Raw genomic sequence first — 26,185 nt, 5'->3', positions numbered from 1 at the left:
TCTAAGCCTCAGTCAAACAGCATAGTAGCAATCCCAGCTGAATCTAGACTGGAAGATTCATTACACATACATGAAAGATAATTTATGAGCAAAAGAAGACATAACTCAAGTTAGTCTACAAGTACCTAAATGCCAACATTTCCCAAAAACTGGGAAATGAAAATTGATAATAGCAGAAAACACTAGTGACAACTACCAGAAGCTTTGTGGACCAAGACTGTCCTGGGAAGTGGAAGAATATTGAGTATCTTCTTAGAGTATAGCTGAACTTGGATAAAATCATGATGTGAGATGGGAAATATTTCAAAATCTTATAAGTGCTAAACTAATATGTCTTAAGTGCAATACTACTATGTCTAGACTTTGCTCTAAAGAAAATAAATATTTGGCATAAAAGATAATGAAATACCTTTACTAATACAGGAGCTCTGTGTGACAGACATAACTGTCAGAGACAATAATTCCGCATTAAAATTGCACAAGATTTTCATATTAAATCATTATATTATTTCAGAAGTAATTTACATAAGAAATTAAAATATTTAAACTTCCTAAATATGCAAAACTTCTTAGGTTTTATTTTTAAAAAGTATACGAAATCTAAGCCTGCCAAATTTGACTTTTAAAATATACATGATACATATTCCCTTTTTGTACCACTGAATGCAGCCAAAGGGATTCACATTTTCTACATTACACACATCAAAAATGATCAATCACAGTTATTTACTGTTCATCAAATTGCACATCACGATTAGTTAAAAGGAAAGATACTGACCTGAGGCCCAACAGGGAATGCAGGATGGGACTGACTGGGTTGGTGCTGTTCTGCTGGGCTTGTATCAGGCAGCACTGTGTTTCCTCTGGCCTCTGAAATTCAGAGAACAGATTGACTTTAATATCAAGCCTGGGGACTGCCACATTACCTTCTACTCTGATGTCACATAACATGAAGCTGAAAATGATATGTTAAAGTGCTTTATCAATAACTCAAGCACTCAAATCGCTTATCAGATGCATAAATTATGCTAACGTTCATTCAGACCAGCCAGCTCATTCAAAGAGTTACAGAAATCTGACAGCAGTGAAACTGAAGCTATCATCAACCCAGCTAATGTGGGTTGCATTATACATCAATTTACATACAGCACATGAGCACTCCCTGTGTGTAGGAACTGCATTTTTTTACGCTTAGGTGAGCATCAGCCATTGCAATTTCTGAAAGCAAAAATTATCTGAAAAACAATCAAGTCACATCTACTTTCAATCTTAATAAAGTACTTTCTTTTGTCAGTTACTGAGGCAGCAAAGGCTGTACTATGCACAATAAAAGGGCACTATGAAAACTAGTATGCTTCCATATGACAGCTTGTTTTTTAAATTGCATGTGGAAGATTAGAAAAATTCTGCAAAACCAAGGATTTCCAGCATTTATTGAGATGATCGATATCCAACAATCGAACTATATGCTGGGCGCTAATGACTTGCTAAGCATAGAACACAGTCCAGCCCTGCTAAATTTTGCTGAAATCTGCAATACAGATTTGAAAGGGAGGAAGAAAAATAAAACCATCCTATCAGTTGTAAGAAAGTACCAAGATGTTTTCAAAACTACATCCCAATCCTCTGTTTCCTCTGGGTGAAGGGCTCAACTGATTCCCAGCTTTTCAGTGGTGATGATCAGGCCCACATTGATTTTTGAGGCTGTAAGAATGACAGCAAGTATCAAATGCAGCTGCAAGAGTTCTATGGTCTCTTATAAAGAAAACCTTGGCAATGGCATCAGTTTCCTGATTGGTACGATATCTTCTGTTTTGTTTTTTTTGGGGTTTTTTTCTGATGAGTGGTTGAAATTCCATTCTAAGTAAACCTTAACAAGATGCTGTTTTCTAATGTTTGTCCGATGAATAGGAAGATAATTCAGAACTAGTTTATTAGCACACCCTTGTGCTGTAAGGAAAAAGGATACGATTCTGTCATAAATTTTAAAGAGGGTATTATCAGCTCATTTAAAACAAATTCTTTTATATATTCTCCAAGGGGAACAACTTATAAATAATGGAAATGTGGGAAAAAAACCACCTTCACCACATTAAGGTTCAAATAAAATTGACTGCTACATATTATTCAATTGACTTCCATCTCTACAGCAAGCTGTCAATCATAACAGCATTTCAGAATTGGATTAAACAATAAATGTGCAGACTTATTATGCAGAAATCTGAAAATGTGATTAATTTGTAAAATCTTAGTGTGGTCTCAAAAATTCAGAAATGCACACTGCTCTGGGAATACTTACAAGTGGTCTATTGAAATATCTTATTTGGAACTAATAAAAACATATAAACTTGCTGACATTTTATAAAGGGAATTCTACAGAAATACGTTTCCCATTTTAATGACCACTGTCATTTAATAATGAGAATAAGCTGACCTACTATAATCAGTGAGGATTCCAACAATCGCCTAGTAACATGCAAAAAAAGACACAGTCACTAAATTTTTTATCTGCAATTTACTCATTCAAGTTAAATGAAAAGAGAAAAATGTAACTAGATGTGCACAATTCAGTGAAAACTATTTCTTTCAAATGCATAACAATTCTAGTGCTGATGCCACTCCTAAGACCAAAAAGAGGGTTTCCCCAGTATGACGTCCTCCTATACAAAATAAAGTGCTGTGTTACAAAACACAATTTTTCCTTTGGTAATTCCACATACTTCTATAGTCTTTCTTTTTTAATCTTCACAGCTGTATGTACAAAGTGACGTTAGATCCAAGGCTCAATACTAATGAAGATATCACTCCCCATTAAGATCAAATCTTATAAGTCATTTTTGCTTATGTAATTTTAAGGGCTGTGAGTTTTGTCTATGTGTGGGATTTAATCAATATTAAAACAAGCTCTTGATAATCTGTCATATCATTAAATAATCCAATTAAATCTTTGGGAAAAGAACAAAACCAAAGCCATTAGAATTAGGTTTTATTGCAATTTTTATACCTGGAGCTCTCATAAAATATGTAAGAAGTTCTGAAGTAATATGCCTGTGTTTTAGTATTCTTTTTTCCATGGTGCCCTGCCAAAGAACCACTGATTTCCGTTATCTGTACCAAAAGAATTTTTCAATATTTGATCACACAATCTTTATGTAACACAAGTTGGTTATATTGGACCATCAAGACGAAATTGATTACACTGCTTTTTTTTCATTGTACTAATTGAAATCACATAGGATTACATTCTCGTCACACAGTTACTCACCACAGATGATTGTTTTGGGTTTTTTTATTTCAGTGCTCAAATGCTCTGCCTGCTGCTCCTAATTCAGTTCCCATAGAATAAAGTCATTTCAGGAAAACAGCACATACTTTCATGTGGTCTTATATGGCATCCTATATGAAATTATCAATCCTGTATTCTCTGACTGAAATTCTCAGATCTCTCCTGCCCCTTCTAATCTACCTGCTATAACAGACATTTAAGAGTCAAGAGAATGTACAAGAAAATCTGCCTGCTGGGCTAGCACTAAATACAGTGAAGCAAGAATTTCAGGGTGATGTCTGTTGCATCACACAATGACAACATTTTTTCCTTGCTGTATGCTGCATTCACTGACACACACAGGTCAACACTCTGAAGATGGCACGGCAGAACACAAAACATTGCTAGAAGGCTACTTTTTCTTTTCTGCCCTATTTTTCTGACTGGGGGGATTCCCCTGATTTCAGAGGAGTCAGTCTGTCTATTTCTGATTTCTTTACTATTTCTGCTTCAGAGATTCATGGCTATGAATTTGGAAAAATGCCTTCATTAAGACCGACTGCCCTAAACTGGCAGCACACAATCCCCTACACTGTTTCTTGCCAATGTTTTACTGAGTTTGTTTGGGAGTTGGTTAATTCCAGATGCTGGAACAACCTCTGCAGGTAAATTATTCCTCTGTCCAAATTCCAGTCCTCACTAATAAAAATGGACTGTCAAAATCTAGCCTAGATTTTCCACTTGTCTGATCAGACCTACTGTTACCTCCTGTTAGGTTATTCTCCAACTCCGCTCAGCCTTCTGTCAGGGAGGGGTCTGTCAGCAAGGAACCAGGACTTATAACAACCCCTATGGAGCTGGGGAACTACCAGCAGTACCATCTCTGCTTGCAACTATGTTTTGCAGAAATTCTACCCTCATTACAACCATGACTGCTGATGCACAAGGGGCAGAGGGAAGGCAGTAGCAGGGCTGCTACTCTGAAAAGAGAGCCAACTCTCCTTAACATTGTTTGCCTAGGCAGGGCTCTTATAATAACTGAGTCCTGACAACACAGCCTAAGTCAATGAGTTTGCTCAATAGTACCATATGAACAGACAGGAGTGCCATTGCCATAGTACTGCCACAACTGTAGACAAGGCTTTAATATTTAATAAGGAGTATTCATCATATGTGATTCATCATAAATTAATTATGAATTATATAATACATACCTCTCATCTCACCAAGGGACTGGAAGGGCATGACACAATAAAAAAATTGAAGCACACTGTAAACACTCTAAAATAGCCTTCTTAGAATAAAATATTATTTAAAATAAAGCTAAGCAAAACAAAGGCAACCTTCTTCTACCCTTATCAAAATGAGAAAAAATTTCCACAAACCAAGTGAAAAGCCATGTTGCACAATATCTGGTTTAGAAAAGACAAAACAACACGAGAAACATCAGAAGAAAAAAAATCCACATCTCAAGGCCACCAAGCTTCATACAAAATTACAGCTGTAAATGTACTGCTTATAAAAGGCTTTCCATCATTTGCTTCCATTTTGTTACTTACACATTTTCAGCAACACAACAGGCAACTCAGTTCTTAGTGTCTCCCAGTGCCCTGAGAATGTGAGAATGCTCCAATGCCCCAGTTTACAACTAATGGGGAAAAGAGACTCTAATATGGATTCTCAAATAAGCATAATTTAGCTGATCTCCTCAGCTCTAGATCCACTGTTCAGGAAGGCATGGGTCAAAACGCAAAACTGCTCTGCCACTCCTTGGCTGCTCCAGGGGTACAGCAGTTCTGACAAGGTGAACCTGCACATGCTCCCCAGCATCCTCACTTGGATGCAATGCCTGTCCCAGCTGCCCTTATCTCTCCTGGTCTCTGATGCTTGCAAGGAACCTGCAGCTGACTGAAAAATGGTACAGAACAACATCACAGCATGGAGTGCATTAAGGTTGTACATCCAGCTCTACCCTGGCCCTTCTGTGCATGTGTGCTTGTGCCTGCTCAAAGGCATGATGCACCCTGGCATCTCTTCTCAAACTCTGCACCATAGCTCACTCAAAGCCAATGCTCATACCAAAGCATAGCACTAATCTCGGCAGATGACCTGGATGTGAGCAACTTCCTCATGGTCCTCATGAATGAATTCAATAAGTCTCACATTTGTAACAAAACCAGGGATATGCTGGACCACCTCTCCTTAGCCCTCAATGCTTTAAAAAATGAGCTGGATCAAATTTAATAATACTAGATTTTCAGTGATCAAAAGAATATATAAATCCTTCTGAGACATTCTCAAGAAAATATTTCAAATGCATTAACATTAATAAAAGAACACATTTCAAGCAACAGGTGATATAAAACCTTTAGCTAGTTCCACAATGCGACATTAAATTACTTGTATTTATCTCTCAGTAACCATAACAATAAGAAATCAAAAGTAGACTTTTTTCTTACTCACTGAGACAACTCACATTAAAGATACAGCTTTAAGAATTAAATCATTAAAGTAAAAATACTGCCTGTGAGAAAAAAGTATTACATTTTTAAAACTAAAAAAATAATAAATTGAACAATCTGAGCAACACATTGCTGGATTTAGATCATAATCAAGAGGAAAAAAAAACTTTTTAAGGAAATTAAATAGACCAACTAATATGATTCAAATTATCAGGTATGGTGTGTGAAAGTCCACAATCTCTGATTAAAGCAACTCAGCACTTCACTAAATGAAACCTTAACTCTCAGCAACTATACCAAGAGCAATCTTGCTGAACAAAATTTAATAGCTGAAAGAAAAAGATTCAACTGATAATGAAAAAAAATGTAACATTCCCTCTTCATTCTGCCACAAACTACTACATTTTGGCTCTTAATTTCACAATTTTCATTTTCCTATTGCATCAGGGTTTGGACATGTCAGGAGGAAGCATGCACAAACTACCACATTGTAAAACCTTAGTGATCAGTTTGTTACCCAAAATTTCACAAACACACTTAAATTTTACAATACTTGCAGGAGACAAAATTGAGATTTTATGCTGATTCCATTCTACATTGGTATTTTTCTATGGTTATGAGAGGAGATTTTCCTGCTACCTCAGCAAAGAAAATCAAGCTCATAAATTATATTAGAATAATGATTCTCCCACTGAAATATATGAATTTAAGCTTAGACCTTCCATATTTAGTTTGTTAGGCAGCTGTCTCTTTCCAGTCCATGACCAAGATGTGGCACAAAATTCACTCCTTTAGATAGTATAAAATTTCCCTAGGCATCAGGTTATCACACAGATGATTTAGCAATTAATCTTTTTCTGCTAACCTGTACTTCAGATTTTAGTTTTTTATTTTTAGGCAGTAATTTCACCCTCAGAAAGAGACACAAACAAGTGTGTAGAATTCTGGATTTGTGCAGAATTACTACTAGCACTTGTTAACTCTGAAACCTAATGAAATTGCAATGTTGATGTTATGATTTTACTGTTCAATCATTTCAGCAGAGCACACAAATGCTGTGCACATCTTCTGCAATGTCAGACTGTGTCAACGTACATAGCTCTCATTCTTAATTTTCTCTTTCCTATGTACAAAGCCCTTCTAGTTTACCTTTGAAAATGTTTGTGGTGTGATAAGGGAATAGCATATTGATTTACCACATTGACATATATGTCAATGCAATATCCTATACAGAAGAGCTAAAAATCCTGCATTGAAAATGCATTGAATTAGACAGCAGTATGAATAGAGCAGATTTGCTTTACTCAGTGTATCATTCAGTACTTAAGTAACACACCACAGTTTTATACTCACCTGAAACTGCCTCGCAGTTGCTACTGCAAAGCTACTAATATCATCTGGAGAGCTCAAAGTCATTCTGCCAGCAGAGTATAGAATACTGTCTTTGCCTGGTCCCTGGAGATATTTCCTCCTAAAGGATCTTCTCCCACAAGGTGCATGCAGTAGCTGAAATCACTGTCCTCATTACCCCTATGCACAGAGCTTGGTTTGTATAACTGCACCTGCACCCTTCTGGATTAGGACTGATAACATTAAAAGTCCATGACTCTTTATAATGAAAATCAGACTATTAAAGTGATTCATGTTACAGAGGACTTCTTCTGGGCAACCACAAGTTATAATTACTGTCCAAAAAAATCTACCATACCAAGGCACAAAATCTCAGTTCTCCCAAGGGCCTTAAATTTTCTTCTTTCCCATCTTTAATTTGCTCCTCTTTCATTGTCTCATCTTTTCCTTTTTATCTTTACCATTTGTGATTTTTTTTTTCTTATTGGTGTCTATATGAGTATTCTTCCACTTCAAATACTTCATGTAAGAAAAGAAGTGTTGCTACTGCAGAAAAGGTGAAGGGATATAATTGCAAAAGTATGTTCTTTATTCAAAATAGACTCATTCTACTTTTCTTCACCCACTAAGTACAGTGCATATAAATCCCTTGTTAGTGGTACATAAATTTTTTATGAGTTGGACCCTTCATATTTAGAATTCTAGTTCCTTTCATACTGTATGCATTAGCACAAATATTAAGGCTACAAAGACCCTATCAGTCTCTGAATTCATACAACAGTTCATACTCACTGTTTGCTGTTAGTGCTGGTGAATGCAGTGATGAGAAAGGTGACTTACCAGAAGATGGACAGTTGAATGCATTATTATTTCATGCTGGGCAGCTGATCCCTAGCTAAGAAAGCCAGGAGGCGTCTCTAAATTAAACTTTTCTTTCTTTCCATCCCAGGAAGTTTACTAATGCCAAAGAGTGAGCACATTAAAGAACATCAGTTTTGGAACAACTGTTACAGTTTGCCATCTTTATAGCTATCTCAGATATTTTTAGGATTTTTTACAATGTTTACCTATGCATATTGTTTTCATTGCTAATAGGGAAGAGGGCAAGCTTTCCATCAAAAGCCCAACTTGCCAACACTCACCCTCCCCACCTGACATCTGTACCCTTCCCCCAAATAAACCAAAATATGAAGATATCTTATAATGCTGTTTGCCTGAGGAATCCTGCACAGTTACTTAGTATGTGTTTGGCAGTTGGCACTACAGCCTACTGAAAGCCAGGCAATACATGTGGACCGCCTCTGGTGCACAGTAATTCAGGCTTCTGGGTGGAAGAAAAGCATAGTATGTATGGCATATTTTGCTTTTTACAAGCTACATTGATAGAATAATTTCAACAGAGAGGGCACAGGTAGGCAGCCAGTGTCAGTAATTCAAGTCACAACTTTGACAAGGGACTAGAAAGAAAAAGCTGTAAGGTGGGCAGCAGATGAACCTAGTATTTTATCCGTCCAATGAGAACCTGTTTAAAAATTCAAATCGCGGAGTTTGGTGAGAGGAGAACATCCAGTTAAGGAAGGAAGTATTCAATTAAACCTAGTAAAAGCACCTCACAGGAGAGTCACTGTTCAGCAAAGTGCACCCCATAATATATGTTAACTTCTACGTGAGCAATCTGACCAGCATGCATGGTAAAATGACAGTGGTTTATCACCTTTGCTACTGAGTTCACTGGTTTCATCCCCACAGTGTCTTCAATAACTTTACACTCTCTTCTGTGGTCTTTACATGGCCCTGTGGGGCAGCTCCATCAAGTGCCTCATTACAGGTTGTTCAGCTGTTCAGACTTTACTGAGACTCTTGAAAGAGCCATCCCACAGAGTGGCATAGTGAAGAAGTCCAGTTGAGATCCAAGAGAAAACCTTAATTGTGACAGCAACTCTGTATGCAGGAGATCTCACACTCCTAGATCAAATTACATCACAAAATTGGTAGGTCTTCATTATAAATCTATTTAGCTGCACATGTATCTTCAGAAAGTCCCAGCTACAAAAATACAACAGCCTTTCAAAAGCAAATGGCACCATTTGATATCTGCAGCAAGTTCTCATGATGTGGCTCAGCAGGGTGAGACATTATTTCAAATGAAAATGCTGGCTGGAAGGTGCAGAAACTTACAGTATGCACACCTCCAGATCTCATAAATCCTGAACTGAATTAACTTCCTTCTCTTTATTATTGTCTGAAATCGGTTTTGGTGGCTGTTTACAATTTTCCCAGGAGCTTTTGCCACTTTGGATCTATGTTTTTAAAGAGCATTCAGTCTTACAACTAGGTCTTGCAAAGTATGCCAAGCCTTACCATCACTAAACCAAGTTTACACCACACAACAAGAGCTCTTGGTTTGTACCCCTTCCCACCCCTTCAATACTTCCCTCCTCCATAAATCAAAAGCTAAAAATACAAAAGGTAGCAAAAAGACTAGCAGCCAACATCATCACAGTGTCTGGTTTTGAGGAGCTATTTGCCAATCAGTGATAATAAACCACTCTGCAGCAGCCACTAAAATAGTCTTTTCTACACTGAAAATACCCCAAAATAGATCTCCATAGAAATAACCAAGTGGTTGACAAAGATTTGGACACTGTTCCTGTAACATGTTTATCTTGCCTTTATATGAGTCAAACTCCCATGGGATTATAAATGTGTCGGATCAGTTTCCTAGGAAAGGTTTGAGAATATAGCACAGGTTAAAAAAGCTTTACATGTAAGATGCATACATCCCAGGACAGCTGAATTTCATTAAAAGATCTCTTGGTTAGAAATGTCTTGTCATGACGAGACCGCTTTGTAACAACATGCCATGAAGAAGCAAAAAAGCAAAAAGAAGCCATATAACTTAGCTTTGCCAAAATAGCAAGTGGCAGGCAACTTGCTTCAAATAGGGCACTGCAACACATCCTAACAGGATGAAATTTGATGGAATAAAATGTTTCTAATCCCTACAAATACTTGTCTTTACACATATTCATATGCTCTCTAAATATAGATACATAATTTAAAAAAACCAGTTTCTTACGTCACTTTTATTTTTTATATTATTTTTCTGGGTTTTTTTTCAGCATTACAGTAACTGAAAAATAACTACTGGTAAAAGATGCTATTAATTTAAGTGCATTCATAGTGTGTTATGTCACTAATAGACTTGGGTAACACTATTTCTTTATCCTTTTTGCAAAGCATTATTTTATTGTCCTCCTGATTTCCATGATTTTGCTTCCACTTAAAGTCAAGTGAGGGCTTTGCAGAATTCTATTATATTATTGTCCTGTCATTATTCTAACTCCATTACACAACAACACAAAACCAGCATCAGCTTCCATTTGTCATATTACTTACTTTGAGGATTACGTCAGACCTCAGACTACGTGTACATGCCTACTAAACATAATTTGGAGTAGGGCAAAAAGTAATCATTGATTCCTTCTAAAAATGCTTTAAAAGAAAAGATTCTTTCAAAGAAAAGATTCTGAAATAGTTTTAGAACTATTACAGAGTTCTGTAAGAACTCTGGCATCTGACTTAGACACATCCAGCCCTTTAGAAGAACCTAGATATATTTACAAAATATAAAGAAAACATTTAAAGGTACATATAGACGAACAGATTTTAACTTCTTTGTCCATTCTCCCAAATGAGCAAACAGAAGCTAGTCTTGATGTTGAAGACACACAGTTATGCTCACATGGTGCTCTACAAGTGCAAGCTGTTTGTCTTTCTAACACAGCTTCTCTGTGTTGCTTCTCTGCCCAGAGAAGCTGTCTTAGGAAGATAGCCAGGGCTGGTTGGAAATAGCCAACACATCCTCTGTCTGTCATAAAGGAAAAAAAATCAGTGTTAATCTGGCAAAAGGAAGACTTAGGCTCATGCCCAAACATTTCCTGTGGGACCTTCACCACATCTTCTTATGCCACAAGCAGAGTGGTGTTGGGCTGTCAGAGCATAGGAAAATCCTGGACCAAAGCGGCATGTCAATTGGAGGGGCAAGCATTGCCAGCATGCTGCTTCCTCCATTCACAGAAAACAGGATGCAATAATTTGTGTTTCAATCATTGTGAAGAACACAGCTTGAATGTGCTAATGTGTACCTTGAACATGTATTGTTAAAATAGCAAGGGCTTTACTTAACATTATTCTAATGACTTTCCTCCAAAGAGCATTTGTGGATACCACAACTCCCTAAGTGGTAACAATGGATAAACATCAGCTTGAGAAATGCAGGTCTATATTATTTATGAAACTGCAATTCTCCTGTAAATAACCCAGTTGTTTAAATAATATGTATCTATGTAATTGAGTCTTCTGTATACAAATAAATAAGGCTTTATTGCAATGTCAGAAGTTAACAAACCAGTCAATAAAATCAATAACTCACTTTTTCTTGCTTATAAATCTAACTTTTCTCCACCTTTCCTATGTTCTCTGTTTGTCCTGGTTACATATTAACACTCTGAAGGATATAGCTCTTTTGATACTGTTCACTAAATAGTGATCGCAAGACTGAGAAAACACCACCGTAGTGATTTGATACTCATCCTATATTTATTCTGTACTGTAACATATATCTCACTGATATAAATCAGGGAGAAAGAAACTGTCTTGATCTATACGTCAGAGTACTAGAGATTTTGAATGTGAATGACTGTATTAATGTCTAAGTAAATTAGGTTCATATTGATACATTTAGCTAAAAGTTCTCCAGGCCTGAATTACATTATCATATAACCATTTTCAGAACAGCACTGCCAGATTATACCACTGAGCTGCTTATGCCTGTATGGTTAAGGTTGTGTCAGCATTTCCATTATGCTTCACATTTTTCAAATATTTATAACTTGGCCGTAAAATTTGCTTTGGCCTGAAACTTGGTGAACCAGAAGTACAATTCTACAAATCTTTACTCAAGAAAGTTGTCCATTTTTTTTCAGTCAGTGTTTCTGTTAGCTGGGTTCTGCCAGATTACAAACCAAGGTCAAGGCTTATGAGTCTGGCTGGTTTATTTTCTTAATGAAAAGCAGATCAGGTTTCTTTCTTTGAAGAAAAAAATTGTATGAAAGGACTGGGAAACAAGGCTTGATTTTGTAATGTGATTAGGTCCGCAGCTCAAAAATCCCTTGTTTTTAGTACTTCCAAGAAGAAGGAAAATTAACAGCAAAACTGCTGCAATGTAAAAAGTAGCCGTGAGGCAAATGCACTAAATTTTGTTCCACTAATTACATTTTCTTGTGGGTTTTCATCTGGGATCTAGCATACCTCCTAAACAGTGTAAAATTGGGAAGGCTCCAAATGAGCCATTCTCATCTATCAGGAATACAAACATGCTCACAAAAGCTATCTTATTATGTATGCTCCATACAGGCTCCTTATTCAAAAATATTTTAACAGATGTCATGCTGGATAAATATAATGGCTCATCTGAGGCTTAGAAACACTTTACGCACAGTAGAAACAAATTTGGGCAGCATTTTTCAAATTGATTTAAGTCCTTAATGCACACCCACAGGCTTACTTAGACTTATAGATACAATATCTTTTTCTTTCATTCTCCTTAGCTAGCCGAGCACATGCTCTGTTATCAACAAAAATTTTCCTGGTCTGATGCTACTCTCTTAGTTCACTGCTGAAATATATCCTAACTCTTCATTTGGCTTCTGGATGAGATTTCTGTGAAGCACTGGATGCAGGACAAATGCAAACCCTTTCCCCACGGCTCCAGCAGCCTATAGATTACCTTCAGAGAAACACAGGAGGTGCATGTTTTACAACAGCATCCTCTGAATCCTTTCTTTTTGAAAAATGACCGCAGACAAGCTTTGTCCAAAACAGCAGAGAGTAGCGATACATCCCTACTTTTTGTTAACTTACACTTGTGAGCAGTCTACTGAAATAAACTTGAGCATAAAGCACTAATGACACTTCTTTATGCTGCTGGGTAAGACACCCCTGTGGACACTGGTGTGGTACTAGTCAGAGAGGTTGCAAGACTTTGCAAGGCTTCTCAACGGTTCATAAGAATTTAAATACTTTCTTTTAGTTTACACAACTTTGCTTTGGTATTGAAAACCTGGCTTGTCAGCTGCACAGCTGCAAGTAGATAGTTAATACCAAGCAATAGCTATTGTGAACAGCATGAAAATTCCTTTCATTGCAGTTACTTTCTTCTCCATTAAGTTTCATTTGATGTCATACAGCAACACTGAGACAAATTGTGGCAGTAAGATACAGGCCTGCTGGTCTGTATTAAAGGTTTCCTTTTCCATTCTTTTACAAAGTTTGAGATCTTAAGCACTGGCTTATATGACAGTGCATGTGTCCTGATCTTTCAGAATGGCATAATGGTTGCATCGTGTCATATGCCGGGGCTGGAGGTTATCACAGTTGTCTGCAAGCAGGAATGCTGCGTGCTCTCAGGGGAGCCTGCACTGCAGCTGGGGTCTCAAAGAACAGTCCTTACCTATACTTCCATGCTGGCACACGTCAGCAACAGCTCTGGCAGCTTGGCTGCTGTGAAATACCAGCAGGCTAAGCAGGAGAGTGCTGCAGTGCTGCTCTGCAGCTGCAAAGTGCCAGGCAAGGGATGAAACAGCACAAATATTAGTTCTCCTAAGCCACAAGCAGCAGACTTCAAAGTCAGATGGAGAATGACATGGTGAATGTGAGTTCATCTAGCAGCATGCCAGTCAGTGCTTGCTCATTTTAGTAGGCATTGATGTTTCTGCATGAGGCTTTTGAAGGATAGCTCCCCAAAATATTAGGCCACCATCAAGTAAGGCAGAGTCAGAGCTGACTTGTTTGAGCATGCTACACATGGTACCCGCAGGAGCAGGGCCCATCCTTCGGAGAGTGAAGGCAACCTACAACATCGGGCACCGTGAGGAGTGTGCCCCTCTTCTTGAGCTCCAGGCTTTGAAATAATTTCATATCAGAACTTCAGACAGACCCACTAAGGCAGACACAACTCAGGGAGTAGAAAAAAAAAAGTAGTTTAGTCACTGCAAAGAATACTGACATTTATGTCTCGTATCTAGGTAAAGGGCGTGCTGTTTTAACTTTCATTCATTTCCTTTTGAAGTACAGAGCTCCAAAGGGTTGGCTTCTCTCTGCTGCTCTGTTTCTCCCTTTCTTCCCTGTGGGGGAAGTCAGAATAACTGGTGACGTATCCTGCTAATAACACAAGGGGTTAAAACACATCAGGGCATCCTGCAGGATGAAGGCCCTGTACAATTCACCCTCTCATGCTGGAACAGCAAGTAGAATTTCCCTATTAGTAGCAGCTCATCTTCCATGAGTACTTTCCAACCCTGCAAAGCCAAATGTTTTCAAACCCGATATCATATTCACACTCTACTCTTCTACTAACTAATGACATAAATACCTAAATATTTCAGAACTATAATTTAATGCAATAAGATTCAGCATAATAATATCCATCAGAAAGGACAACTCAAAAGAAAAGCATTGCATTTGCTGTATGAAACAATATATACTGATCATTGCCGAGGAATGGATCAATCTTGCTCCAGTGGAGCAACTGCATAAGCATTCAAAACAACAGTAACTACAAGCTCTGGTGAGGTACTTTTCTTGCCAGTGTCATCTCATTTTATTGCCTCTGAGCAAGGCTGAAAGTCATGCTGAAAAAAATCCAGAGACAGCTTTCTCTCCCTGCACCCATCCCTGAAAATCTTGATTTTACTAATAATTCTCTATTGACTACCAAATTTCAGTTGTAACACATTGAGTTCAATTACAACCACCACAAATCCTGGGTTTTATGGGTTTACAGTGTTTGGGGATTAAGAGCAAACCCTGGGACAAATCAATATGTGCATAATTTGCATTTGAAAATAAAATTGTTTTGTTTAAAAATTCTGTCGCCATTTTAATTTTATACAATTGATGGGAATAATGCATGTAATTAAAAGTGTTGTCATAATTCTCCTGTTTTAATATACTTTAATATTTTTAAGATTTCATTATACAGGGGAAAGGAGAGGAAAGGCAAGGAGAGGAGGAGCGGGAGGAGGAGTGGAGGAGGAGGAGGCGGAGAGGAAGGAGAAGGAGAAGGAGAAGGAGAGGGAGAGGGAGAGGGAGAGGGGAGAGGGAGAGGAGGAGAGGGGAGGGAAGGAGAGGCAGAGGCGAAGGGAAGGGGTGAGGGGGGAGGGAGAGGGGAAGGGGAGGGGAGGGGAGGGGGAGGAGGGGAGGGGGAAGAGGGAGGCGGAGGGGAAGCGGGAGGGAGGAAGGGAGGAGGGAGAGGGGGAGGGGAGGGGAGGGGAGATGGGAGGGGAGGGGAGGAGAGGGGAGGGGAGGGGAGGGGAGGGAGGAGGGGAGGGGTAGAGGAAGGGGGAGGGGAGGGGAGGGAGGGGGGGAAGGGAGGGAGGGAGGAGAGGAGGGGAGAGGGAAGAGGAGGAAGGAAGAGGAAGGGACGGAGGGGATCGGAGTGGGACGGACAGGGGAAGGGAGGGGAAGGGAAGGGAACGGGAAGGGAAAGGGAAGGGAAGGAAGGGGAGGAAGGGAAGGGAAGGGAAGGACGGGACGGGAAGGAAGGAAGTGAAAGAAGGAAGGAAGGAGAAGGGAAGGGACGGGACGGGAAGGACGGAAGGGAAGGGAAGGAGGAAGGGAAGGGAAGGAAGGCGAAGGAGGAAGGGTGACGCGGGAAGGAAGGAGTGAAGGGAAGGAGGAGGAAGGAAGAAAAGGACGGAAGGAGGAAGGGAAGGGCAGGGAAGGGAAGGGAAGGGAAGGGCAGGAAGAGAAGAGAAGAGAAGCGAAGACGCGAAGGACTGCTAGAGAGAGAGGAAGGAAGGGAATGTGCAGCAGGAAGAGACGCATAGGAAGACGGAAGGAGGGATAGAGAAGAGACAAGAGCAGAGACGGAGCCATGAAGGAGGGACGCGGAGAACGGAGACAGCAGAGAGAGCAAATGAGGAGAAGAGAAAAGAGAGGGAGAGAGGGGAAGAGAAGGCAGGAGGGATTACGAGAAGACGCCTAAAGAGACTAGGAGGGAGAGGAAGCGAAGAGGATGGGAGGGAAGAAAAGAGGAGAGAAGAGAACAGAGATAGAGAAGAGAAGGAAGAAGAGAAGAGAAGAGAAGGGGAAGAGAAGAAGAAGAAAGAGAAGAAGACGCGAAGAGAGAGAGAATGAGGATGAGAGGAGGAAGAGAAGGTAAAGAGAAAGAGCAGAAGACGAGACAGGAAGAGACGAGGAAGAGAGAGAGAAATGACGCTCCGAGACAGAGAACCCAAGCGGGGAGGACAACGAGATAGAGAGAAGAAAGATAGAGAAAGGGGAAGAAGAAAGAGAAGAGAGGAGAGAGGGAAGAAAGAGAGACAGAAAGAGAAGAGGGAAGAGAAGAGAAGTCTCTGGAGAAGAGAAGAGAAAGAGAAGGAGAAGACTGGGAACGAGAAAGAGAAAGAAGGCATGAAGAGAGAGGACGTGCACGCGAGGGAATGAGGAAGGCAAGAGAGAAGCGAAGTGGGAGGAAGAGACAGAGAGAAGAGAAAAAAGATAACGAGGAAGAAGAGAAGAGAAAGAGGAAGAGGAAGAAGGAAGGGAAAAGAGAGAAGAGAAGAGAGAAAGAGAAGATTATCAGAAGTGCTCTCACCAAAAACAAACTAGTTTACACCACTTATTTCTACCCACAGGTAACAGACCCACAACGTGATCACACCAATACTGAATTCAAAACAACTAACACTTGTGTCTTTTTACCAGTGCAGTTTTGTGTTATTTGCATGGCAGGATGCTTGAAAGTGCCAAAATGTCAGGACAGCAGTGCCATAAACCAAGACATATATCAGAGCATGCTTTATCAGCTCTCAGTCCTCATGTACCACAGGCTTTTGGTTTCTGAATCTCCAGACTTTTCTGGAGCGGATGTGGATTCATTTACATAATGAATCCACAGGCTAAGTATAATAACTTGTTTTTCATGAATTCTCAGACACATGAACTGGAGAGTAACACCCTTTTCCTACTTCGTTTTGAAAATTCACAAGTTCTGGGTCCAGTCATTTTCCTGAACTTATTTGATAGATTTTACTGATGATGGAACACAAAAATACAGGGCATTACTACTGTAATGCCAACGAACATAAAGAAATTATCACTCTCTTTAAATAAATGGCAAGAAATACTAATGATGTGGTAATAGCAGCTGACAGCATTACTAGCATGAGATTTTTTTCTTCTCTCTTATCTTAAGGAACAATTTCCCAGAGATAATAAAGGCCAGGAGTGAATTCACATCCCAAACTAAGTAGTCAAACACAACCAACATTCTGGATTTTTGAAAAGGACTCATTTATCTGACAGACCTGTACAGTCTTCTCCTTCCCATGTGCTACTGCTAACACCTGAGAACACACCAGTAATGACAGCCGACATCTTTCCAACTAACAAGAACTTTTTTAAACAGGCCAGCTCCACAGTCAGTTTTGTATCAAACTCCTATCCTCTACAGATTATACTAGAGTAGTGAATACTGAACAAGGGTTGCACCAAAGCAACCTTTTGTTCAAGGATTTTCCATAGTCCACACCCTCGTCAGGCAGGACTGTAGCAATGCTCCCAGGTGATAGAGGGAATTTTTAAGATCCCGTTGTCATCATAGTAAGTACTCTTCAAAAGTGCAAAATGCTTAAGCATCACTACAATCCCTTAGGCTCAAAAGCTTCTACAAAACTACTTTGCATAGCCTTTTCCCTAAATTCATTTCTTTGGCATTCACTAACATTTGTACAGACTCAAAAGTGTTTGAGCCGATCCCCATATCACCAGGCAACTATCCACTTTCACTCAAAAGTTCATCACTCTGTCAAGATGTAAGGGCCCATTTGCACAGCAGACACAAGATTGTTGGGTCTGGATACCTTTAGAGTCATAGGTTTGAATTCTTTACTGCCCAATAAGTCATGAATAAGAATGACAAAACCAAACATTTATTGGAACAAATATGATTAGCAAAATATGATTATAGATGTTAGTAATTTCAGCAGTGCTCAGATAGTGCTCAGCGAAGACCTTCCAGTTATTTTCTTACTATGGTCTAAATTTTTTGAGAACTTTATGCAGCATTTTCACCTGTAAACAGTACATAATTATTACCTGACTATATTAGTCTGTATTACAGAATAGGCAAAAAAAAACCCTACAACTAGTTTTTCTCTCATTGAAGTTCCCAGTAAATATTTGAAGTTTTCTAAATTTTTTCTTTTTTAAAGGCCTAGTCCAGGGATAGGAGATTTCTTTCCAAATTTACATCCACTCAGCCAGATTCCACCCTCTGACATTCATGCAGTTCAGCTGAATACCAAAGAGATCCAGTGGATCACTCAAAAAGATAAATCCTGTGAAGATCTAACTGTCCTCCAGGTCTGCTGGGAGTTTATAGATGCCATTTTGATGTGCATTATATTAGGCAGGCACGAGTCAACACCTTTTAGTGCCCAATTTTAAGTGTACACATTTCTGTTTAATTTTAGTATAACCAGCCACATTGCCAACATGTACAGTAACAGGGATTAAGCTGAACAAAATCCCTTCTGCATGCTTTTCTGCTTAAACCTCATGTCCTCTGCAAAGAACGTGAAGATACAACAGCAGTTATTTCTGCTTGTGTTTATGCATCTACTATACTACATCATGATGTGCCGGCATCCCTTTTATTGCACCTGTGCAATGATGAGGGATGCCTCAGATGGGGTGACCATTAACAAGAAAAATATTCTTATCAGCAGGATGGGCTCCCTGATCTGGGTCACCATATGAGTTCAGTGCAGAGGGCAGAGCAGGGTCAGTGCAGAGTGAGGGGAGCTTAAACAGCTCAACTTCAGCTTGAACTGAAGGTATTGATGGCTGCTTCAAAAGGCGTTCATCTTTGGGCATCTACTCCTGTGAGCAGTTCAAACACATAAAGTGCCTTATAATATACTGGACCGGTCATTCCTACGATCCTGACCCCAAAACTCAATTCTGTGAAACTGTGCGCTCTTAGAAAGAACTGGAAAAAATGTCAAGCAGCAAACCATATCAAAGACCTTGTTTTCAAATTTTTGGACAGGCACCATATAATACAGTTGAAACACCATTGTCCAACACTTTTGGTTTCTCGTATATTCATTCCAGAAAGTAGGACAGCTTGACTAAGTGTCAAAAACTCCTCTTCTTATGGACTATTGCTTGCTTCCAAATCGCACAGCAATTTGTACAGAGGGATTGTCTGACTTTTCACATGGAGGGGAGCATGCCTTGCACCAACAGCAAGTAGAGCTGGTATAATGAGACACACAAAAACATGGATTACTCAGGCTGGCAGCATGAAATATTGAGTTTGGAAATTAACCTGGCAGCAGGCCAGGAGAGAAGATCCATGGTAGCACTTTGTATACTAAACCATGTCTGAATTGATGCTCAAAATAACAGGCTCCCTGCAGTCCTTCCTAACCCTCTGTTTGTTGTCATGTTGCTCAATTCCATGTTGGCCCACACATTCACTGCTCTCAGTGTGGATTCCCAGGGAAGTTTTCCTGGTTCTGAGTGTTTAACACTTTTTAGACATTTCAAGCTTGCCTCTGCTGATTAAAAATGAATAAATGAATGAATGAATTAATTAATTAATTAATTATTACAAAAGTATCTAGATGATTGAATACATGCCTGTTTGGTCAAATTGCAGTTTTGATCCTGAATTAGACACATCTACTCTGTAAAGGAAAATTGCCCTCTCTAGAGATTTGCGCGATCCTGGTAGCCAGGGATGCTCTATATGGGCAGTGAACTTACTTCTTACATGGTGTGACACAAACTTAACTGATTCCAATAAAAAGAAATCAATTAATTTCTGTAGGTTTGATACAGCATGTCAACATCATGACACCTTCTAATAAAGATGAGGAGGAACATTTGAAAACTGCTGTTAGCCAAGGTCCCAGAAAATGCTGAACCACTCCCTTTGTCTCCCCCAAGAGGGATCTGAGTCCCACATCTGACTTAAGTATTTCTTTAGGCATGGTCTCATCATCCTTGGAACCCACCAAATCCTCTTATCATAAATTTATCATGCATTTAAAAGTGTCTTGTTTGTCAGATCTGTACCAGGCACTATCAGACAATTCAACTAAGAGAAACCACCACTGTTTACATGCAATCAAGATAACATGAAGAAGATAATGAATATACATTCCTCCTCCACCATTAGCTGCAGTGAGAATAACGCAACAAAGAAACTCAAGTGATTGGCATTATCAAACTGTACAGATCCCTTTTGCCATGCTGGAATATGTACAACACCATTCTGTGACATTCTGTTTGGAAAATTTATTGTGACTTCTGTTGCATGCCTGAGCTGGTGGGAATTGGTACTCATGTCTTCTGAAGGCAAAAATCCAGGGCTGTCTTTTCCCCCCCCGCCTTCTTTCCAAAATCTCCTTCAAATATCTTGCTAATAGGAAGAGCATTTATTGTTTGTGACGTTTTCAGGGACACTTCATCTTGCAAATCTAGTTAATCACTGAAAACCCACTTCCTGAATGTTGAAAGTCCTCCTGTTACATAGTAATAACCCAATTCTAGCTATGATCAGGGAAAGAAAAGGACACAAACCCTTATTTTTCTTTGTCTATTTAACAACTGTGGAAGTTCCTCATAGATCTCTGGTGGCCCTCATACTTAGACTCATCCATTTGTCTTATTCCCAAGAGAAGCACGGCAAAGTTTGAACTGAAGAAAGGCAAGAACTGTTTCCTCTCTTTTATCTTTCATTTATATGTTTCTTCCCCCTGTAATCTACATTAAAAAAGAGGGAAAAAAGAAAGCAAAAAAAAAGGGGGTTCATAAACATTTTGGAAGTCTAGAAGCTCTGCAGTCAGAATAAGATACAGTTCATATCCAACTTATTTTCCAAATACTTAGTTCTAGCAACCTGAAACAACAGAAAAGTTTCCCTCCCTGCATCTAATTGTTCAGATCAGTAAAAAGGAGAAGAAAAGATGTCTCCCACCTAATTCAGTGATAGAGAAATTCAGGCACAGGTAGTAGATTGACTGTGATCTTGCCCAAAATTGACCTGACCAAGATGCTACTACAAATCCTTGCCAGAATTGGAGCTGACCTTTCCTCTGGATCTGTTCTGTGCCCAGACCTGGGCTCAAATAAAAGGAAAAATCAACCACAAAACAACAATAAATGTTTTTGGCATCTGGAAAGGTAGAAAACTGTGGGGACAAAAAGTTGCAGATGAGGTAAATGCAAGCATTCTTCCCAAGAACCTAAAGAATTTCAAGTGGCAAAAACTCAAAAATTCCACACAAAATGATGATAAACTACAAACAAGATATTTTTAGGCTTTTTAAAAGACATGATATTTATAGTGTATTTCAAAAGGGCTAAGCATAACCTGTAGTAAAAGACAGCAATCTTTATAAGTTTCTTAATTCTCCCTGTGTTGCCCTTGTTTCTCCCCTCAGAAGATTTGAGATTCCTCTTTTCTTTAGCCAAAGAGCATTGATTGGATTTATATTCTTTTCACTTTGTCCTTTCTCTGTATCATCCAGTGAAGTACATGAAGCACTCTGATCAGTAGACAAGACCATTCTGTCATCCAAGGTTAAGATTCTGAATTCAAATATCCAATGTTTGCAACAAAAGAATAAAGCAATGAGAGGTTACTAGAAAATAAATGCAGCTATAAATTAATTTCTGTAATTACTATTCATTAATATTTAATATATTTATATAAAGGATAAATCTTCTTAATTCCCAAGGCATCCTGCATTTAATAATGTGGAAACAGCTTATCTCCTTCCTGTTGTTGAGACTGGAGTTGTAATAACTAGTAATGTTAAATGTATTTTTTAGATCAATAACAAATAAATACATAAACACTTCCCTTTAGAATGCTCCTGATGTTATTCACAAAATTAAAAAAAAAATAACTACAGAATGCCAAGGGACTTCATAACCATTTCATTACTACCATCCTAATTGCATGAGGTGGAACTGCATAATCAGTTTATTGAAATTGAAATCTTTGGAACTGATTCTCCCTACAGACACTAACAATAAGCATCCTGTGCAATAACACAGTACTTAATGTAATATAAACATTATATGCACCAAGCTTTAAACATCCCTTGGCTTCACCTGCTGGAATTGGACATTTTTACCACTCTTGTGTTCTGCCACTGTATTGAATCAAATATCTAATTTACAGACTGCAAAATACAATATTCCCATATTACAATAAAGAAACGAAGATACATTCAGAAAACAGACACACACACACAATTGGTATAAGGATAAGCAAGACTACATTTAATAAAGTGGAAATAAAGCAAACCCTTCTAGAAATCTGAATGGATTTTCATGCACAATATAAAAGAAATTGCTTCTGCTTCCACTGTGTCCCTGTGCCTCTGCAAATAACTGGGCTGATACCACAAACCTGATCCAACCTACTCCTACTTTCCAAGGAGACTTTACTCTTGTGAATAGGTCCATTCATACAAACAAAAGTATTTTTCATTCAGTTCATACCCATTTCAACAGAATTTCTCTCTAAAATAGAGGTTTGTATTTTGGTTTGCAGGATTAACATGGTAGCAATTAATGAGATGACTACTAAACATTCACCTGCACATTTTCAAGTCAATATTCCATCAACACAAAGAAATCAAAACCAACAAAAATGTGTACCTTTATTTGTTCTCATTTTCAACAGAAAATCAAAAAAATGCTAAGGTTTTATTATTATAAACAATAAATTGGTAATAATAGTATTTAAAAGTTTTTTGTCCTTTTTAAAAATCAAGAAAAGTTTGGCGTGGTGGGAGAGGGGGAACCCTGGTTGATGGGTTTTGAAAAGATCTTTGTTTAGTTGCTTCAAACAGCATATTTGGAAAAGTCTTTACCAAACACATGTTCAGTACCTCAATTAAAGAGGACCTAAAATAATTTCTAGTTTCAAAAAAGGAATTGAGAAAGTTTTTTCTTCTCTCTCGTTCTATCACCATGTGCCAACCATGGCATGTCCATGTCTTAAAATGTGGCTCTCAGTCACCTCATGTTCATAAAGTTTTATAAGATACCAAAAAATTAAGATTAGGGCTATTAGATATTGGGATTTTTCAGTTCCCTTGTAGCCTTTCCCTACATTCAGCGCTGATGGTGCATAATACTGTGGTGTCAAAACCAGTACAAAGCCAGCCATCAGAAGTCCCAGCTCTGCTTCAGGACAGGGACTCCAGAGGAGAGCACAGAGTTTTGCAACATTACTTTAAAATATAAAGAACATAACAGCTTTATCAAGCTGTGTAAGGCATCAAAGAGATCATTTGGAACCAGCTTCATCCTTGAACAAAGCCTCACAATAACTTGCTTTTGCCAAGTGGACAGTACATCATAGGCCAAGAAAATGTCTGGTTAGTGTCCTAAGAAATGCAATGACAGAATAAATTGAAAATAATTTTAAACATAGGAAGCCCAGTCCTACATCACTCAGTATTTTCTGGTGTCAGCACAACCTATGAGATATAGCATGATCATTTTGGGAAGAACAGGAGGAAACAGACTTGACATGAGTGGCTGCAGACGGCATGGGATGGCACAATGTCTTGCCCTTGGTGTGCTTATTTGATTGCTTAAACCTCAATCTGGCAAAGCACTTGAAAAACATGAACAGACATAAACCCCCCATGACAGGAGAGCTTGGCACAGCGAGCAGGAAGACTCCCATTGATTTGAAAGATGATTGCTGGACTAGCACCTTTTGGCTATGTGTGAAGTACTGATTCATAACAAAAACCTGCCACCTTTAAAACATTAGCATTATAAAAAATAATCAGAAATTGAAAAATAAGGGGAAAATGCAGTCAGCCGTATTTAACTACACTTTGTCCTCAATAGGTCCATACCTAGCTAAAACATGAACAGTGGGGAAGCACTGCAAATTTGCGCCAGCTGAAAACCCTCTCAAAAAAGAAGCAAACTAAAATGAATGCGACTATCAAAACAGAAAGAAAGAAGAAAACAACACATTTATGCAATCCTAATGCAAAAGGAATTTTTCAATTTCGTTGCTCAATGCAAACCATTGGAAGAAGTTGGGTGCTTTTAACAAGACTTATTCAATAAACCTTTCATTATTCAAAATTTTCAAAAATAATTTATTGTACTTCATATGTGTGTAAACATTTATATTTACCCATCCTTTCCTTTTTGTGTAGAACTATCCTCAGATCACCTTACATAAATACAAGCAGGCTGATGTCTACACAAGTAAAAATACAACTTCCCTCCTTCTTCCTTTAGTATTAGTTTATTTTTCAGCATCATTCTGAATGACAAAGAATTACAAAATAAATATTCCTCTGAAAGTCAGTCCTCCTCCACTGTCTCATCTTTAAGCAAAATTTTGCGTCTGAAATTTGCAGTAGTAAAGGTAAGTTGAAGAACTTAAAATACATCAATAGTTTGTTTTAAATACCTATTTACATTATTTTTACATTCATCTACATCAGTCACCTCAAGAACATGAAACAACTGCAGGATCAAAACAGTTCCAAGAAATAAATTGATGATGGAGTTGCAGTAATATTATTGAATGATTTTTTCTACCATCTGATACATACGGAAAAGGGCTGAGTGGCAACTCTGTCTCCTTTTATTTTGGTGTTTCCATCATTTTCCACCCCATCCTTTAAAATCTAACGCTTAAATAGATCCATATCTGAGGTGGGAAGAGAAAAGATTTTCAGAATTTCACCCCAAATCAATGCATTTTCAATATACATGTTCGGGATGGATGAGATGCAGAGAAAGAATATTTAGCATAAGGAGAATCACATCTATCACTTATATAAAGAGGTGAAATGCACGTGGGTTGATTTTGCCATGGCATGGAAAGCCTATAAAAAATGAAATTCTTATCAAATAGCACTGCACTCTCTTTTGTCATTGAAAAGTTACCATTTAATATTACATGCAGCTTTCAGGAAAGAATCTGCAATATTTTTCTGCACATACACCCTGCTAGCAAGTATGGACTCACAGAGCTTGGAGAAGGGGCCAGGAAGAACTCACATAGCCCTGGTTTAAGGGCATGAGGAATTGTGTATTCAGCTGCAGACTGAAAGTACACAAACCTGAGCCTTGAAAAGAAAGTCTTTGACCTATTTACTATGAAACAAACAGGCAATTTGCTCTTGTTGAGGAATACCATCTTGTCATGGAGGCAGCCACAGAAGGAAGTCACCCCCCAAAGAGTATCTGTTCGGCTGATGGGAGCAAATCAAATCAGAACCCAATACAAAAAGGCAAAAGAGCTTCTTCTCTTCAGCTCCTCTTTTCCCAGGAGCACAATGAGGCAGGTTGTAATGCTTTCTGACTCACCACAAATTCAGTAAATGCAACTCCCAAGGGAAGCTTGAACTAGATTGGGTTTGGAGCTTGGCAGCAGAGTTGCTAAATAGAACCAACAGCATGCTTTAAATAAAAGCAGTGGTGTGTTAAAAATCCCCATGCAAAGCCTGTTTACTTGTCTCATTCCTTCATATTTCTTTCTCTCTCACCTCCTTCCAGCCCCAAACAAAAAAAGGATATTTGAAGGTGGAAGGCAAACCTGAGACTATCAGACTTCAGGAGCTCATCCAACAGGTAAGAGTTGTATGGCTACTTCTTTGGCTTGCAATAGCATAACTTTCTATCAAGGCTTGGTCAAGCCCCAGGCTAGCACTCACCTAGGTCTTTTGTGATGGATTTGTACCCAAAAATGGTAATTAGCAGATTTTAAGTGAGAATACAAAAGCAAACATGTCCTTCCTATTCCTACCATGCTTGAACTAATTTCCAATCAGGCCAGGTAGAGAAGCTCTAACAGATGTCTCTAGGACCAGAATCAAACCCCACATGTTATAAACTCGAAAGCATACTTTACTTGAGAAGCACTTTCTTGAGACTAATGTAGTCCAGACATGACAAGGAAAGCTATAGCTTTTCAGAGCTGTAAAGCAAAGCTGGTTCATAAAAATATTTTCCTCTGGAAGCCTCTAATCTA

At 38.7% G+C, this 26,185-nt stretch overlaps 1 protein-coding gene across 2 annotated transcripts in view; it reads right to left on the bottom strand.

The window, feature by feature from the left end:
* The window catches only part of POU6F2 (POU class 6 homeobox 2), a 311,471-nt gene that overhangs the window by 176,035 nt on the left and 109,251 nt on the right, over nt 1-26,185 (bottom strand). For both annotated transcript variants that reach the window (XM_030234220.2, XM_009098957.3), the window contains exon 3: nt 779-870. In XM_030234220.2, coding sequence (XP_030090080.1) covers nt 779-870 — 92 coding nt within the window. The remainder of the gene's footprint in view (nt 1-778; nt 871-26,185) is intronic.

The sequence above is a fragment of the Serinus canaria genome, chromosome 2 (assembly GCF_022539315.1).
Source record: "Serinus canaria isolate serCan28SL12 chromosome 2, serCan2020, whole genome shotgun sequence".
Classification (NCBI taxonomy): domain Eukaryota; kingdom Metazoa; phylum Chordata; class Aves; order Passeriformes; family Fringillidae; genus Serinus; species Serinus canaria.
The sequence above is the reverse complement of the archived record's forward strand: the minus strand, read 5'-3'. Positions and strand labels throughout refer to the sequence as shown.